Here is a 17,729-nt window from a genome sequence, read left to right as displayed (position 1 = left end):
ATGGGCGCGTACACATCTAGAATGGAGCAACACATCTTGAAGAACAACAGTTGTGAAAGGTATGTAACACGTTTGTGTGTGTTTACCATACTTGAAATGTTAATGATTCCCCCCAGGTTTTGCTTTTTAAAATTTGACTGTGGTGAAAGAAGGAATGTTGATCACACCTCTTCAAACTATTCAGCCTCTTCCTTATTTCCTGCTGTGTGGAGGACAGTAAAGCTGGGATTCTGTAGCAAACAGAAGTTACTCCATTTTGATAATGAGTGAGTGATTCCTAAATACACATTTCATAAATTGCTTTGTGCTCACAGAACATAGGAGGAGTTGGAAGTAATGCTATAGCTAGGCGCTGGCAGGTACATAGAAGGGAATTGTGTAAACGGACAGATGCAGATTTGGGTGTTTGCAATTAAATGGTGTCCAAAGTTACTAGCAGAAGTCATCTCAGGATGAGAAGAGAAAAAAGCAGAGCAGAATGGAACTTCAGAGCATAGCCATTTACTCATGCAGATGCCTAGCAGTGTTGTCCATGCAACCTGCCTTATACCATATTTATTATGAACCCAGAAAGGCCATAAAGTATGTTAAAAAGTAAGATTGTTTATCTTTTTAGGGAGTTCCAGCTGACTTTTGAAAAAGTCCTTGTTAATGCTATAGACCTTATAATCATAAAATCCATTTATAGCCTTCAGTTACTAAGCAACGAAGGACAAAGTACTGAACTTTTTCACTCATTACTAAATTCTGTATGTTAGTGCTCTGGTTTTGTAAGGAAAACATCAGGAAGATAATGCCTAACATCAGATTTCTGATATTTTGTTCTGTTTGTCTAAAGTTAAACCAATCCAAAGGAAAGTGGTTTTTATGTGTGTTGAAGTGTTTCAAAAACAGTTTGACAACCCAAGTCCAGTAAATGGAGTAAAATATCAGAACCCCTGATGTCCAGACTAGTTGCTTTGTACTGATCCCAGCAGGCAGATGACTATGAAATAGTCTTCAATACCTGCATTTTATGGTGCAAAATATGGACCTACATCAACCTACCTTACACTTATATTTGATTGAATGATGTATGCAAACAATGGTTCTCGAAGTGTGATGTGAAGAAAACGTCTCATGTCTAGAGCTGCTCCGTCATCTCCCACTACCTCTTCCATGCTGCCCACTGCTTCTTACATTTCCCATCCCTCCTTGCATGTGGAAATCTAGCCCCAGTGTGAAAGTGTGGCCCTTCTATCATGTGCAGGAGGGTTTTATCTGAAGGCAGGGGCAATGTGGTTGTCTTCTGTACACATGAGAAAGTGAGCTACAGCATTCTGCATGTGCTGGAGTCTGGAGTATTATGATCTGGGGAAACCATGGACTGAATGTCAATCTTTCTTTCTTTTTAATTGAAGGGCAAGATGTGCATGGAGCTCTGGAGAATGCTATGGTGGATACAAGTATGTTGGAAGAATTCCTTGGCAGTGACTTGGAATTTGGAGCCTTGTAAGTATTAGCAATGAGAACTGAACTTGTTAGCACATTTCTTGGGTTCTGTAATCGCAACATTGCTACAGTCTGAACACAACAATCACACCTCAAGTCCCATTCAAATCTGTGTTCTACAGAAAGTAACTTGATCAAACAGAAGTCCTGATCCTTTCTTGAAGCTCTATGTCTTGAAAAAAGAGAGGGAGATGGCAATTGAAACATGATTTTCTTTTAAGGTACAGTAGAGTTAAAGGCATGGATGATACTGAAGGATAGGCTCATTGATAACTTTCACATTAGTTATTGTGGTAAATTTAAACGTGTCAAACATATTACTTTTTTGTGGATAAGAACTGCTGCTTCCATCCTAATGTCCCTTTCATAACTAAGAAACAACTCATTGATCTCTTTAAAAATAATTTATAAATTACGATACACTATTCAACAGAGCATAATTGAGGACAACTTACTATGGACCACAAATCCATCAGACCTTAAAACACAGATAATTCATCCTAACTGCCAGATGACTGTCATTAAATACAAAAGATTGTTATTCAAAGCCTGAAACCTACCAACACCTGGTCAAAGAATGTTTGGGTGGGGAGGGTAAAACCTCATGCCATTTCTCATTCTGGACGTACACATACACATACACATGCACTGCACAGATTTACAATGGGCTAAGTAGGCTATTACTGACCCATTTTCATTCATGAATTATGAATAAACTTTCTCAGTTTGCAGGCAGAGGAAAAAATAAGAATATAAGGAATGCTTTACTTGGATACTTGCGGTCTTAGTTTTTAGTATCACTAAGCATATAGAAAGAACTAGATTACAGATGATTAAACCTCCTTTAAAATGAGACTTCACTTCTCATGACCATATGGTATTGCCAGTTAACAGGTTAAGTAGGAAAAGCCTATTACTCCATATCTACTACCACCGTTATGAATCTACAGTAGATATAATATTATATACTTGTAGATAACTGCTGTATAATCATGTAACTTTTTTTATATATACATAAATAAAAATGTGTGTGTGGGGGGGCAAAATATCAAATGTATCATATTTTGGGGGCTTAACTGATTTTTAACTATAGTGAAGTGTAGTAACATTTTATTAATTATTAGGTTAACAGTTCAATAACTATTCTTGTCAAAATTCTGTAACTAAAATTACAATTCTCTGCATTGAAGTATGAAAAACAAAACCAAAAATAAAGTTTTACGGAGAAATCCATATAAATCCACATAAAGAGCCTGGGCATATTTAAAATACAGATTAAAGAGAAAAGTATATTAATACAACTTTTTCTCTGTTTTTTTTGAAAGAAGATATTCATATTATTAAGAAGGAGCAAGGATGCAACGCTGATACAAAAGACAACAGGCATGGTGCAGTGAATATAAAAACTGGCCCAAATAAGTTTTTGCACTTACATTTTGAAATGATCTTTAGGAACAATGCATACTATGTTGCAGGCACAAACAGAGTAGAATCTCAGTAAGTTGCTATTATGTTTTTTAAAAATTGTGAGTGCCATGGAATACATCATCTACACTTCTCTCCTTTTGCACAGTGAAGCTGACACAATATGTGGTTTTCCCCACCTTTTTCCATAGTAAAGGCAAAAAGTGAGGGGCAAATGAAAAGTAAAACATTGAACTTTTGTTTCCCAAGTGGATACTTAATGGATGTACCAAGTTTGTGATTCAAGTTTATTTCAAACATGTAATTTTTTTTTTAACACAAAACCATGGTATTTTTCCAACTTGAATCTACAGTAATTTCCTTCCCCTTTCAATGACTGTTTACTTTCCTTCTTCTAGTAGTGTATAAACTATGTTGTTGGACTTTCATTTGAAATATTTTAATTTAAAACAGAAAGTAGGTGGGTACCTGAGGCAATGTCTGAAACCAGGAAACGTACATACAGTATATAGAAGAGAAGTTGCAGGCTTTTATAGATTTACAGTTCAAATTTTACGAGGCAAATCAGTTTCCTAACTCTAGTTTGTTAAAAGTTAGAAAACAATGTTTAAAATATTAAACACAGTTTTTAAAAGCTCTAGAAATATCTCCTTACTCTGAAGAAAACTTTAAATGTTATTCATACACTCACTTCTTAAAGGGCATTCACCAAATCACATCTGGTCCAAAATGTAGGTTTTATAAATGTGACATTTTATAAAACCAAGAGCAATAGAACCTTGAAATGCACCACAACATGTAAGTGAAATGGATTGCAAACAAAAGTGAAACTGACTTGTCTTTCACAGTGTGCAAACTAAGATATACAAAATTAAACAGTGTAAATAGTAGAATGTAAACTAGATCACTGAAACTCTATTTTAATCACAAAAGTGTTTGCAATAGAGGTAAGGGCATTTTTGTATTAATGTTTTTAACTTAACAGCATCCCTTTAAATAATTGCTTTCTATTTAACCTTGTTGCAGGGCACTGGGTGTTGTACAAGCAGATAGTGCTCCTCCCCCACCCCCCAAAAAATTCCTTTGCAATTAGCTTTCTTTTATTAACCTGTCTATTTATAAATCCTACCCATCAATTTCTCAGGCAGCATTTCAAAGTAGAGATTGAGTCTGAAATTTACAAAGGAGCCTGCAGGAGTTATGCACCCAACTCTGACTGAATTTCCATTTCCTTTTGCGTTTAAATAATTCCTACCTTTAACTGAGGGTCTCTTCCAGTTCTGGGTAAATGACAGTGTTATTGCATAGGCAATTCCCTGCCTTGGGCTCCTTTGAAAGTCCCAGCTGGAGTGTATGTGTGAGAGCTGCCTCTTGGCCAACATCAGGAATTGAATGGGGGCGGAGGAGGGGCTCTGCAGCTTGAAATGGAGAGTCAACCTCTTAAGCTGAGAGCTGTAACAGACCCCATGTTGACTGGGCACATTGGGGACATACACTGGCCAATGGGTTACACATGCAGCTCTTATCTTTACAGACCATTTTAATGTAGTGTGATGTCAGAGACTGGCTTGCATGGTTATGAGCCTAACAAAAACATCATTTGTAATGTATTTTAATTCGTTCAGATTTCTAAAATGCAACCATAGGCACCAAGACTGTTCTGGGCAGCTATCCCACCGGTCGAACAAAGTGGGAGTGGGGTTTTATACATGGTATGAATAGCTGGTCTTAAATGATAAGGTTACGCTGGCTTTTATGCTTTTGCCTCAGCAGGGCTGTGTGCATTTAAAAAAAAAATCTACCAATCCTCTGTATTCCTGAGCATTTTGGGAGTTAGCTATGAACAATACAAATATTGACCCCCTGTTAAGGTCTTCCAAACTGAGCTGAAAAATTACATGGGGATGAAAATGAGTCCAAATAGACTGCCTGGGGGCGCTGAGCAAAGCACGCATCTTGCCTGGAAACCCTGCCCTGAACTCACTCTTTCCCAGTGAGTTTGCAGGGGCCTGGCTCTAGTTTCTATTTGAATCAGACAAATGCAAATTCAACCCCCTTCCATTGTGTCCCGTGCCCTCTCCTCTCTTCTATTCCTACTTTGCATCTCTTAATTTCCACAGCACTGAAGTTCTGGAGGCCAAAGCATAAGCCAGAACAAATTGTCTAAAGCTGATAGCTTCTGCTGATGAAGATACTGGGCGTCTCCCATCCACAGCCTAGAGAGAAAGGGAATTTTAAATTTTTATAGGCAGGCCAAGCCTTTAAGGCTACCAGGTCCATATGTTATGAATTACTCATGTGGTTTGAGGTAGTTAAAGATTGGCTTATGGTTATTATGTATTTCTTTTCTTAGTGAAATAAAAGTATCCTTTTCATCTCTAGGCAAAGCCTGTTACCAGAATCACCGCCAGATTCAGGATCAGAACCATATTCTCCAGCACAATTGAAGGGTGGGTTGTGCGAGTTCTAATCTTACTGTACTTATTAGCATTCTTTCTATTCTCTTTATGATTAAAATGTTTCATTTGTTATTCCTTGCAGCTTTACATTATGATGCTTCAGGGCCAACTGGACTGCGGCCGTCACTTTCCTTCCCTTCTGCTGGGGCACCCGATACATTTCTTTGTAGATACCCTGACAGTTTCTCTGACGTGAGCACCAATGGACATTCTTGCGGTGTTCCTCAAGACTGCTGTCTCAAGACAGATAATGCCACGTCTCCATGGAATACTTCTATATCCTCCAGCTGTCTGGGTTTAAATTATTCCTACCTTCAGCCAAGGGCCTCTCATAGTGCTGGGTAAGGTATAATTCTATTATGTAGGAAGGAAGGCAGATACAGAAGAGGGAAGGTGGCAGCTGCTCTTAAGAGCTATATGGTTTCAGTCTGGAAAGAACTACGTGTAGAAAAATACTGGTGGGTGCAAGTTTCTCCACATGGTGGCTCTGTTTAGACATTTTATGGGATCCTTATCAGCTATTGTTCTTTAAGCACCATGTTTTAAAGATTAAAAGTCAGATTAAAACCAAAAGCAATTCAATTCAATAAAAAGTTACAAGGTTAGAGAGAGATTGTAAGCTAATGAGTAGCTGGGATGGCAGAAATATCTCTGGTATTTTACAACACCCATTTGAGGGATTTTATTTTCATGAGTTAACATTCTGACGTGAGGCATGAGAAAAACCAGCTCCTCTTACTCGTGTGATAAAACCGAATACTCGTTATATACTTGATATAGTCTTCAGCCACCAAAATGTGTTGGGTGCTTAATAATAAAACAAATAAAGATTAAGGCAAAACCTTTCCCTCAGTGCCTAATCAAAATACCTTGGCAGGCAAAGGGAAAGGGTAACCATCCCCCAGGTTGTGGACTGGAACCTATTTTGGCTTATAGCCCTTGCCCCTACACCTGTCTGGGTGGCAAATAAAAGGTCTCAAGGATCCGTATAGCGGCAGATCCTCCAGCCCTGTCTCTTCTCCCATGTGGAACTAGACTCCATGCTGCACAAGAGGTGCATCATATCCCCCTCCTCCTTATATAGCAGAAACACTGTAAATGGTCTTTTCCCTTCTCCACAGAGGAGGGAACAGAGTTTGCCCCTGTCTGACTAAACCCATTCAGGAATAAGGCTGGGATTTTAGTACAACTGGCCCAAAACAAATGCAATCTCTGTGGTGTGCTGTGTGTGTAAAACTTGCTTTAAAAAGGGTGAATTCCTTGGTCACATGGAATAAAAAGGACACTGGTATTTAAGACTGAAAAGCATAAGTCACTTAATTCAGTAAAAATAAAACAGAATCGGAACTCGAGTGAAAATTCTGTTAGAAATCAGGTACATTGGTGTTACCTTATACATTTAGTTATTCTGTGGAGTACTAATGTACAATGTACTTTTTTTTAAGTATTTCCCTGGCATCAGCTAAAAAGAGAAGGCACTCACAATTGTCAGAAGATGCCACTGATTCTCCACCATGGACTAACAACTCTCAGCAGGGTAAGTGTTTCATATTGTTGACCACTAGGACATTTTGAAAGTCACGCTAATGCTGGCTCAGAAAAGATAACAGTATTAAACCTGACAGGACAGGCTCCTTCAAACAATTTTCTTCTCTGTTTGTTCAAAAGTGAGGAACTATCTGTTTTTGCAGGTTACAGATGAAACTTTAAATGTTCACACTCACTGAGTGCACTCTTCAGCCAAAGGGTTCTGTCCTCCTTACCTGCGTGAGCCTGCGGAACATAAGGGATTCTGTACTCTGTTGACCTAGTCAACAAAAGTTCACTAGGGCATGGAAACCATCTTGGGTCAGCTTAACAGGTGATTAATGTGGGGGGCGGAAGGAAGAGAATGCATTTCAGCGTCACTTGCCATCTGATTTGACAGCTCCCTTTCTTCTATAAAATGGACCTATATAAGGGTCTGATAAAAAGCTTTTTATTGTTTTCCCCCCAACATTCATGTAATTCAGGGTTTTATCATGATGAAAATGCTGAGTCTATAATAGTCCATATGTACCAAAAGACTCATTGGGCTTCTACAGGATTGGATCAACTTTGGCATATGAGATTGTATGTAACCGAATAGTTAGTTCACAATGAACAATTTATCTGATGAATTTAAGCCTTTTAGTGAGAAGCTTGTATTTAGCTGTGACACTTTGTACATTCCCCAGACCTGAAGAAGAGCTCTGTGTAGCTTGAAAGCTTGTCTCTCTCACCAGCAGAAGTTAGTCCAATAAAAGATATTACCTCACCCACCTTGTCTCTCTAATATCCTGGGACTGACACATCTACAGCAACACTGCATAGTCAGAAGCCTGTCACTCTTTCAGACTTATAAGTTGTTTGAAATTATTAGATCAATTTTTGTGGTGGTTTCTTTTATCAACTAGTATATGGATTGACCACAAACCTTTCTCTAAGTATCTGTTGTTTGAGCTGTGTGGTAAATTGTGATTGGTCAGATGAGTCCCATAATATTGCTACTATTCCTGATGGAATGGATAAACGAGCAGTTGTAGATGCTTGCTTATGTGAATTTAAAATGTTAGGTTTTAATAATGGCGATACAGCTTTGAAATTTGCTCTGTGCAAACATTTATGTCAGTAAAACCCAGTGGCTCAATTTTAGTGGACTGTGAACACACAAGGGGCTCAAACATGGCAGAAGGAAATTAGTTTAAAAATCAAAATGAGTAACCAGAGAACACTGTTTGTAGTATTCACCCAGCTGTCTGTCAGAAACACAGTTATTGCAGCTAGGGACTCTGGGCTGCAATTATTTCAACAGTGCTGTGCTTTTTCTGTCACACCATGCCGCCTCAGGACACATAAGGATTCTTAGATTGCTTGCTCATTGTAGTGTACGCTATATTCTGGACTCCACTCCATTTATTTGTCTCCCACATGAAGTGCTCCTCAGCCGTCATGACATGTGGAGTATCTCAAGCATCAGCATTGACGCTGGCTGCTTCAAGCTGATGTAATCGGCAGTCTGGGATGTTTCTCATGATAAAGCATTAAACAGTGATTGGCCAGCCAGTTTGAATGGCTCAATGTTGCTTCTTTCTTTTCTTTCTTTTTCTTTTCTTTTTTTTTTTTTTGCTATGGAATTAAATACTTGTTAGTTTGGACTGGTGGATTTTTTTATTTTAAGCTTATCGCAAGAGGGGTATTTGATAATTCTGGCATTTCTTCTTTCTTTGCTAGATCTTGTCACAAAATGATTATTTCAAAAATTAAAATGCTTAGCTGACAAATGATTTTTTTGCCATGTAAAAGTTGCCTTTTTCAGGGTGGGGGAGAGTAGAAGAATTAAAAGCAGTGCTACCTGAGTGATATCTTAGAGCATGAAAGGTAAAAAACCAAATGCTCTGTGACAATAAAATAAGGCAGGAAAATATTTTTGGAATAGCTACAAAGGAAAACAATGTTTTTTTTATTTGCTGGTCTTCTGCAGTGTTACAGGCTAGCCCTGGCATGTAGCAAATGAACTGTGGCATTTGTCTCTTCACAGTGACAGTAAAGGACTGTGGCACTGAAGTGCAAGACTATGACAGCGATGGACAGAATGTAGCGGCTGTGGACAAATGTTATCAGGCTCTAACATGGCAGCCATATCAAACTTCTCACTGGAGCAGCTTATTTAACTATAGTTACGAAACACTGTAAGCACAGATGTTTACACTTGGATTTATTTTTGTTTGTTTGCACTGAGCTGCTGAAATAAATGGTACATGTAGTTTTCAGAATGAAATGAGGTGGGGAGGGAAAGTGACAGTCAGAAGTGAGGATGAATCTGATCACCAGATTTTAAGGAATCACTGAATGTTCATGCCAAGCATTCTGATATATTTTTTTCAGCACAGCAGAAGGACTCTAAATCAGGTGGCTTCAGGCATGAGAACACTTCCAAGCTAACTTAAATCTATTTGATTTTTTTTTCTCTTTTTGGCAAGACAGATTGGAGCAAATAACTATTGCACATACTGCACATCACCTTCCCATGGCCTAAGGTCCTCTTAACGTAGTTACCTTTGTTACTTTGTTATTGCTGCATGGGCTCTTGTAACCTATGCGACAAGGTTTTAATATTGTGCACCTGTTTTAGAGTTTGCCTGTACAGACACAGAATTTTGCAGCAGCAACAAAAGGGGGGAAAAAACCTCCGCAATATCAACATACCACCTTCGGAAAGGTCACTGCAAGTTCAGCCCTCCCTCCATCCCCCAATTTTCTATGTTCTCCTATTCAGAGAACATTTTTTTAGCAGAGATCCTTCCATGTCAGCTTGTTTATCTCCCAGGGTTGCAGCAATTAGTCACTGTGCACAGTAGAGAAGCCTTTTAAGTGCTAGGGTTAACTTGTATTTTCCTCCCGCTCCACCCTCCAAAAATAAAAAAAAACACTTGCCAAAAAGAACACTTTCCAAAAAAGGTTAATTTGGGTGCATCATGTTCAGCCCTGAACACTAGTGTCTTCCATTTATGCACAGACAGCACTATGTAGCTGCAATATGAGGTGTGGGTTTTTTTTTTTTAAACACAACCCCATGCTGAAGGGATTCAGAGTAGCAGCCGTGTTAGGCTGTATTCGCAAAAAAAAAAGGAGTATTTGTGTACTTAGTCTCTAAGGTGCCACAAGTACTCCTTTTCTTTTTACTCTGAAGAGACTGTCTTACGGGTGAGCCAATAGTTCAATGTCTCTGCCTTTCAAACCTTGGTGCCTTTGCTGGGAAAGCCTACGAGCCTCCCAGTCGGCTTGGAGAGGTGATTGTGGCCTGGATACCTCTCCACAAGGAAGTGGCCTGCCACAGCCAATATATTGCACATCCACTTTTAGTCAATGGCTACATTTGAGCTGTGAATTAGAGGTGATAGGCTCTGAATCCAGTCTTATCAGCTATTTAGTTCCCCAGATGTTGAACACTTAAAACAGATGTACTTTTTTGGCGCATTAAATCAAGGAACAGATACTATGATGATTACCATAAAAGTACCTAACTAGATAAATTATGACCATTATTTGGTCACTTAGGGGATTAGGATCTTTTTTTTTTTTTTTTTGAGTATAGGTCCATGTTAGTAGTCTTTCTCCCAAGATGCATTGTAGTTATGATCTGTGTACAGAATTTCTCTGCTTCCTGATATTATATCCTGTTTGTGTCAAAAGAACGTTCATATTATCACTGCTAAGTCTAGATAGATTGTCATTGAGCCTAAAAAACCTTACTGTTTCCTCTTTTTTTAGAATTTTGTTTCTAAGAAAAAATTACCATTTTCTTTTTAATCTTTTGGTATTTTCACCATCACAGTTTACAGCAGGTGGGATTCCATTCTGAAACATGTCTCGAGCCAATTTGTTCTTGTTATAAAAGCTAAGATGAGATGGAGCTAAAATTCTAGATCTGAAAATTCCCTTGTTCTGGGAAAATTTAAATCTGAGCTGTGTGGCTCTGGCCTGTTTCTATTAAAAAAAAATTCTCAAATTTCAGCTAACTCTTAAGTCATGGGTTAAGATTTTCAAAGGTAACTGCTGATTTTTGTGGGCCTCAGTTTTGGGATATCCCATCTGAAACCCCTGAAAGTGGCCTGAGTTTTCAGAGGGTGGATACTCCGCACTTTCAGAAAAGATGGCCCCTTTATGGTGTCTCAATTTGGACACCCAAAATTACTAGTTATTTCTGAAAATTCTGGCTATTGAGTGTTAGTTTTTCAGCCTTCAGCAGTCAGAATGTAAATGCTAATTAAAATTAAGTCAGGTGGTGATCCTGTAAACACTTAAGAATGGGCTTAATGTTATACACATTAGTAGTCCCATTAAGTTCAATGGAGCTATTCATGTGTGAAAATGTAAGCACATGCACACATTTTCCCAGGATTCTGGCCAGTATATATTTGAGAAATCAGTAATCCTAACTGCAGGAATGCAGTTCATGTAATCTTAAACTCACAGAATCTGTGAAATGAATAAACTTCCTGGAGACTTCAAATCAAGAAAACGAGAATAAATCTGTTTATTTTTAATTCCTAGCTACAAGTGCAAAAATTAGGAGGAGGAAAAAGTAATTCAGTGTTTATTTAGGGCAGCCAGTCTCAAACTATGGGTTGGGACCCCAAAGTGGGTCCCAACCCTGTTTTAATGGGGTCACCAGGGCTCGTGTTTGACTTGCTGGGGCCCGGGGCCAAAGTCGAAGTGTGAATCCCACCGCCCAGGGCTGAAGCCCAAGGGCTTCATGCCTGGGCGGCAGGATCAGGCTTCAGTCCTGGGTGGCAGGGCTTAGGTTACAGGCTACCTGCCTGGGGCTTGAAGCCCTTGGGCTTCGGCTTTGGCCCCCCCACCCAGGGTGGTGGGAGTAGAGCTTTGGCTTTGCCCCCATCTCGCCTGAGTGGGCAGGGCTTGGGTGGGCTCAAGCTTCAGTCCCCCTCATGGGGTCGTGTAGTAATTTTTGTTGTCAGAAAGGGGCTGTGATGCCATGAAGTTTGAGAACCCCTGATATAGGGGAAACAGAATTACATGTTTATATAAAAAAAACCCTAATCTGTTTATTTTCAAGTGCAAAAATGTTTACAACTCCCTTTAAACATTTAAATCCATCAGTTAACAAACTCGCCTCCACTTGCACTCTATCTATTTAATTTGCTGCTGCTGCTAAACGATTTATTTACAGCTACATTTTAAAGAGATGTGTAAGGCATTGTTAGTCAGTGCACTAGAAATGGCCTCATGTCACGGCTGACTGCTTTCATAACACACATACAGGGCATGATCTTCACTGTTTTATGTGCGTGATTATCCTTTTTCACATGAGCAACTTTACTGACATCAGTTGGACCACTTGTGCATAAACCTTCGTATGTCCTGGGCCTGAAGGTTCTGATCTTGCAGCCCCTCTGACCATGGAACTGATATCGACTTCATTGGCAGCTCCATGTGTGGAGGGCTTGAAGGAGTGGGGTTCTCAGTCTGTGATTTAACTCTGTGGATCAGATTACACCTCCCCTTAGATGAGTGGGAAGAAAGGTATGAGAGAACATTTCTCTTCCCCTCCCATACACCTTGGGCCTCTGCATGGAGTCCACACAGAGTCCCTCCCAGTGCTATGAAAGAAATACTGTTGGATTTGCTAGCAACCCAGGCAGAGGTGTGCTGATGTGGAGTGTATTCCAGGAAAGCTGCACTGGAGGAGCACTGTCAACATTACAGAGGCATAGACAGGTGAAGCATGCTGTCTCCTCATGCTAGCATTCCAGCCGTCTGCCTCCTCCCCAACCGCACCATGGCTCAGACTCATAAGAAATATCACTGAGCCCTAGTTAGGCAAAGGAACAGGCTCAGCACCTTCAAATCCCAATAAAACTCCTTGCAAAATCAGGCCTAGATACTCCATGTGTTTCTTAACTGCTTTATGAAGATGTGCCTGGGTACAGTAGGTAAGAATCCAACCATGACAGTACTCTTCAGAATAACCTTCAACCCAAATCATTCCTCTTGGGGAAGGAAAAGCTGTACTTCTATTTCTTGACCTGTGTGTCTGCATTGAAGCAAATGTTCAGAAATTGCTTTAAATCGTCATCTTATAAATTGGCATTGCCCTTACCTAGAAGAAATTTCAAAATTTATATAGAGGCTTAAGGAGTTTCTTCAGCGATGATGCTTTTAAAACCTGCTATACTCATTATTACTTATGTTAAAAAATAAGGGAGTTCAGAAGCAATATGGTAGTTTATGAAGCCTTTTTATCTTTGCTCTATATGCCAGAAAATCTATGATTAAAGTTTGTTCAGAAGATGATAGTCTTTATAAATCTTTTGTAAAATCTTTATATTAAATCCTTCCAACCTATAATGACCAAATAAATGGATTAGTCTTGAAAAGTTGTCATTAATGGTTGTGCTAATGAGGGGTTCCATAGTGGAACTTGATCATTATCGTCAAATCCCTCATTAATGAGGAAAGTCATTCTCCGTATCTGGAAGATTTGCCGTGTAGTCCTGTTACTTCAAGATTATCAGTCACTTATGTCAGCAGACTGCAACCATTGTCTGGGTGGCTAATTTGCTGGATCTTTCTGGAAGATCTTTTGACCCCTTTGCCTGATGTGCTCTGAATCAGGGAATATAAAGACAGAGAACTTTTCTCTCTAGCTGATAAATTATCCCTTCCAATAAGTAGAATAGGGTTCCATTACTTTGTGGATGAGGAACAGTACTATAAAACAGTGCTTTATGGAGATCTCTCCAGATGTGTCAACTGTTGTATGTTTGGCCTGAGTCAAACCCTACTCCACTTCAAAAGCTACTGTGAAAGTGTTTGGCTGCATGAATTCCGGAACAAAGCAAGATGTCTACTTGGCTGATTGGCACGTCAATAAACACAACGCATTTTCAGCTCAGCTACTTACAGTGGTGCATTTTGAGCTCTGGGAATAAACTGATATGGTTTGGAGGTATGCTTTTCTATATGATTTGTAAGCGAGAATTGTGTAAATTTCCCCCACTCTTAACCTTCCTATATGTAAGGTGCCAGAGTAGAATTACAAGTCAATTTAAAAAGAATTCCTAGTCCTACCCTTATGAAGATAAAAGAACAACACATGCATAGGTGCCGACTTCTTCTGGCTCCGGTGGGTGCTTGGCCTGCCTCTGCTCCCACCCCGCCCCGCCTCCAACCCCTTCCCCAAAGTCCCTACCCCAACTCTACCCCCTCCTGGACCCTATTCAATTCGTTCCCCAAATCCCCGCCCCAGCCCCACCTCTTTGCCGCTTCCTTCCCTGAGCACACCATGTTCCCGCTCCTCCCCCCTCCCTCCCAGAGCTTGCTACAGCTGTTTGGCGGTGGAAAGCAGGGGAGGGAAGGAGGGAGGGAGGATCGGAGACACTGTGCGCTGGGAGGAGTCGGTGGAGGAGGAGGTGAGGCGGCGGGGTGGGGCAGGGAGCTTGACTGCTAGTGGGTGCAGAGCACCCACTAATTTTTCCCCGTGGGTGCTCGAGTCCCGGAGCACCCACAGAGTCGGCATGTACACATGTAGATCTGTTGCTTGAGATTATACATAATGCCACTTTCATTTAATCCGTGTTACACTGTTGCAAAAAAATCAACATCATTCTGGGATGTATTAGCAGGAGTGTTTTAAGCAAGACACGAGAAGTAATTCTGCCACTCTACTCCGTGCTGATTAGGCCTCAGCTGGAGTATTGTGTCCAGTTCTGGGCACCACATTTCAGGAAAGATGTGGACAAACTGGAGAAAGTCCAGAGAAGAGCAACAAAAATGATTAAAGGTCTAGAAAACATGACCTATGAGGGAACACTGAAAAAACTGGGTTTGTTTAGTTTGGAAAAGAGAAGACTGAGAGGGGACATAACAGTTTTCAAGTACATAAAAGGTTGTTACAAGGAGGAGGGAGAAAAATTGTTGTTCTCAACCTCTGAGAATAGGACAAGAAGCAATGAGCTTAAATTTCAGCAAGGGAGGTTTAGGTGTCAGACATTAGGAAAAACTTTTGTCAGAGTGGTTAAGCACTGGAATAAATTGCCTAAGGAGGTTGTGGAATCTCCATCATTCAAGATTTTTAAGAGCAGGTTAGACAAACACCTGTCAGGAATGGTCTAGATAATACTTCGTCCTGCTATGAGTGCAGGGGACTGGACTAGATGACCTCTCAAGGTCCCTTCCAGTCCTCGGATTTCATTATTTAACTCCACCCAAAGGAACATGAGCAGGGTTTGTCACTGAAATGTATGTTTGCTTACTGCAGCTGTTCTTTATTCCTGTTTTCGTAGCCCTGATGTAGGATACCACATTGTCACAGACAAAGGATTTAATTTTTCAACAGCAGATGATGCTTTTGTATGCCAGAAGAAGAACCATTTCCAGATCACAGTCCACATCAGTGTTGTTGGGAATCCAAAATATGTCAAAACCCAGCAGGGGTTGAAACCTATCGAAAAGTTTTACTTGAAAACTTTTGGAATTAAGGTAATTCTCCCTGTGCTTTTAATTTGTCTTCATTATAAGTATGTGATTATCAGTAGAGCAGGAGGAATAGTGCAAAAAGCATTTGCAGTAATTTATTTGAATAAAAAACGGAATTCATTTCATTACTGTTGACCCTTTTTGTTAGTTTTTTGGTGTCTGGTAGAATGGGCAACATTTTGTTCATCAGGATGTGTTCAGATAGTGAGATTGTGCACACTTGTGCAGATGTGTGCTGAAGGGTGCAATGTTTGTACAGCTATCATAACACTGATTTCCCTCCTGTTAGTTTGTCATCCAATCAGGGAATGTAGATGGTACCATGTGACTTAGGTGGTCAATCACATACCATGAATAAGGACTAATTAAAAAAAGTAGTTCACAAAAATGGTAAAAATCGAATTCTATTCCCAGACAATCCACAAACAGAAAAAGGGCTAAATTGGTCATTATGAACAATTCTGCCAGCTTGATTTATCAGGCTTACTGTATACATAAACAGTCAGGGGTGGGAAGATGGTACATGATTTGGGTGGGGAATGATAGTTTAGAGTGGAATTTCTGCACAACAAAAGTGGAGGTCATCTTTGGATGATGGCAGAGGCCTGAATCTATGAAATTTAACCAAGCTCTCTCCAGCCAGTCAAGTGGAATCCAAAATTTCATTTCTCATCCTCAATTCCTTTTGTGTATAGCAATGCTCTTGTATTCAAATTCCCTTCTGTCTGAAAGATTTGCCCTAGGTTTTATTTACCAGAAGAGGGTAGTGGTTTTAAATATTTGTATAGGTATTTTTAAAGGATACTGTAGTTAATAACTTTGCTTCGCTTCATGCTTCTTAGAACTCTAATACATAGTTAACTGGTGGAACTCACTGTCACATGGTATTATTGAAAAAAGAGCTTGACAGGATTGGGAAAAGGTTTAGACATGTCTAAAAGAATTTCTGGAATTTCCTGGTTTGTATAAATATTCATAAAAGATATCCACACTCATGCTTCAGGACATAAACCAACCGTTAACAACTTGGGATCAGGAAGAAACTTCCCCCTTGACATATTATTGCATAACTGTCCATGAAGGAGGCTTTGAAATCTCTGTTACTTACTGGCTACGGTGGGATCCATGAGTCTGGACTAGTGAAACACTGCTCTGAACAGGTGGCGATTCCTATGTCGCTATATATGTGGTTCCACAACAATTGAGAGAGTTTGGTTTTCTAATTAATTTGTATATTGACTCTTGGTCTATTCTCACTACAACCTTTTACATTTATTTGTGAGAAAATTAACCTGTTAAAAGTGTAACCTGTCACGTTTTCAAATTTGTACTTGAAAAGGTTATTTCCTTTTAATTATAGGCGGACGCCCCAAATCAGATAATCACCATTGAACAGTCTCAGTCGGACCGAAGCAAAAAATCTTTCAATCCTGTTAAGTAAGAATTTTTTTCTCCCTCCCAATTCTCCTCACCAGAAATTGTTGTTCCATGGCAAATAGATAGTAATTCTAGGCCTGGCCCTACAGTCTTTATTCAAGTAAAACTCTAATTGACTTTACTGAGTCACAAAGTGAGGAGTGCATGTCAGCCCTGGAGCTGGGGGAGAGGCTGCAGCTGTGAGCTCCACCAGGGGGAGCCCAAGACAAAATGTGAAATAATAGCAGCGGTGAAACTGACGAGTGTCGATTTCATTGCTGGTAGGCTTCTTCCTGTGAAATTGAGCCCTGGACCAAGCTCACAGCTCAACCCTGGTGACTGGGAGGGCTCCAGATATGAGCCCAGCATGGCTGTCAGTTCCCCACAATGCCCTGCTACAATTTGTGTAAGTGCTCCTGGTAAGGACACGCACCACCAGCAGAAGGAGGGCAGTGTGGACACCAACAGCTGATTTCATTACTGCTGTGGCTGACCTAACTTAAGTCAACCTAATATTGTAGTGTAGACAAGCCCTAAGACAAACTTACTGAAAGCCTTTTGTACTTCCTCATACTTCCTTTTCCTCTCGCTGCTGATAGTCAGGCTATTTGTGTCAATATCAGACATCTCCTTTCTAAACCTGCTTCCCCTGACTTATTGCCTGATATCCTCATCCAGTGTTGCAACATCATAGCCATTCTCCTGAACTATTAATGTCTCAGTTGGTTTATGTAAAAAGGCCCTTGTCTCTCTGAAAACACAAGAAATGCTTTTTTTGGGGGGGTGGGAGGGCACTTTATTTTTGGTAAAACATGTTTGCTAGAGGATTCTTTTAATTTTGATGACATATATGTCTTTATTGTAGCAGGTGCCCAATGGTTGTGTAGAAATGCACATTCCCCCTCACATCAGCAACCA

General features: G+C 40.0%; 1 protein-coding gene across 1 annotated transcript in view; it reads left to right on the top strand.

The window, feature by feature from the left end:
- Window positions 1–17,729, top strand: part of MYRFL (myelin regulatory factor like) — a 59,710-nt gene continuing 41,981 nt past the window's right edge. The window contains exons 1-9 of the mRNA XM_075126214.1: window positions 1–59; window positions 617–717; window positions 1,401–1,491; window positions 5,299–5,366; window positions 5,458–5,716; window positions 6,821–6,912; window positions 8,935–9,085; window positions 15,203–15,398; window positions 16,756–16,832. Coding sequence (XP_074982315.1) covers window positions 1–59; window positions 617–717; window positions 1,401–1,491; window positions 5,299–5,366; window positions 5,458–5,716; window positions 6,821–6,912; window positions 8,935–9,085; window positions 15,203–15,398; window positions 16,756–16,832 — 1,094 coding nt within the window. The remainder of the gene's footprint in view (window positions 60–616; window positions 718–1,400; window positions 1,492–5,298; window positions 5,367–5,457; window positions 5,717–6,820; window positions 6,913–8,934; window positions 9,086–15,202; window positions 15,399–16,755; window positions 16,833–17,729) is intronic.

This window comes from Caretta caretta, chromosome 1, assembly GCF_965140235.1.
Source record: "Caretta caretta isolate rCarCar2 chromosome 1, rCarCar1.hap1, whole genome shotgun sequence".
In the NCBI taxonomy this organism is placed as follows: Eukaryota; Metazoa; Chordata; order Testudines; family Cheloniidae; genus Caretta; species Caretta caretta.
The sequence above is the reverse complement of the archived record's forward strand: the minus strand, read 5'-3'. Positions and strand labels throughout refer to the sequence as shown.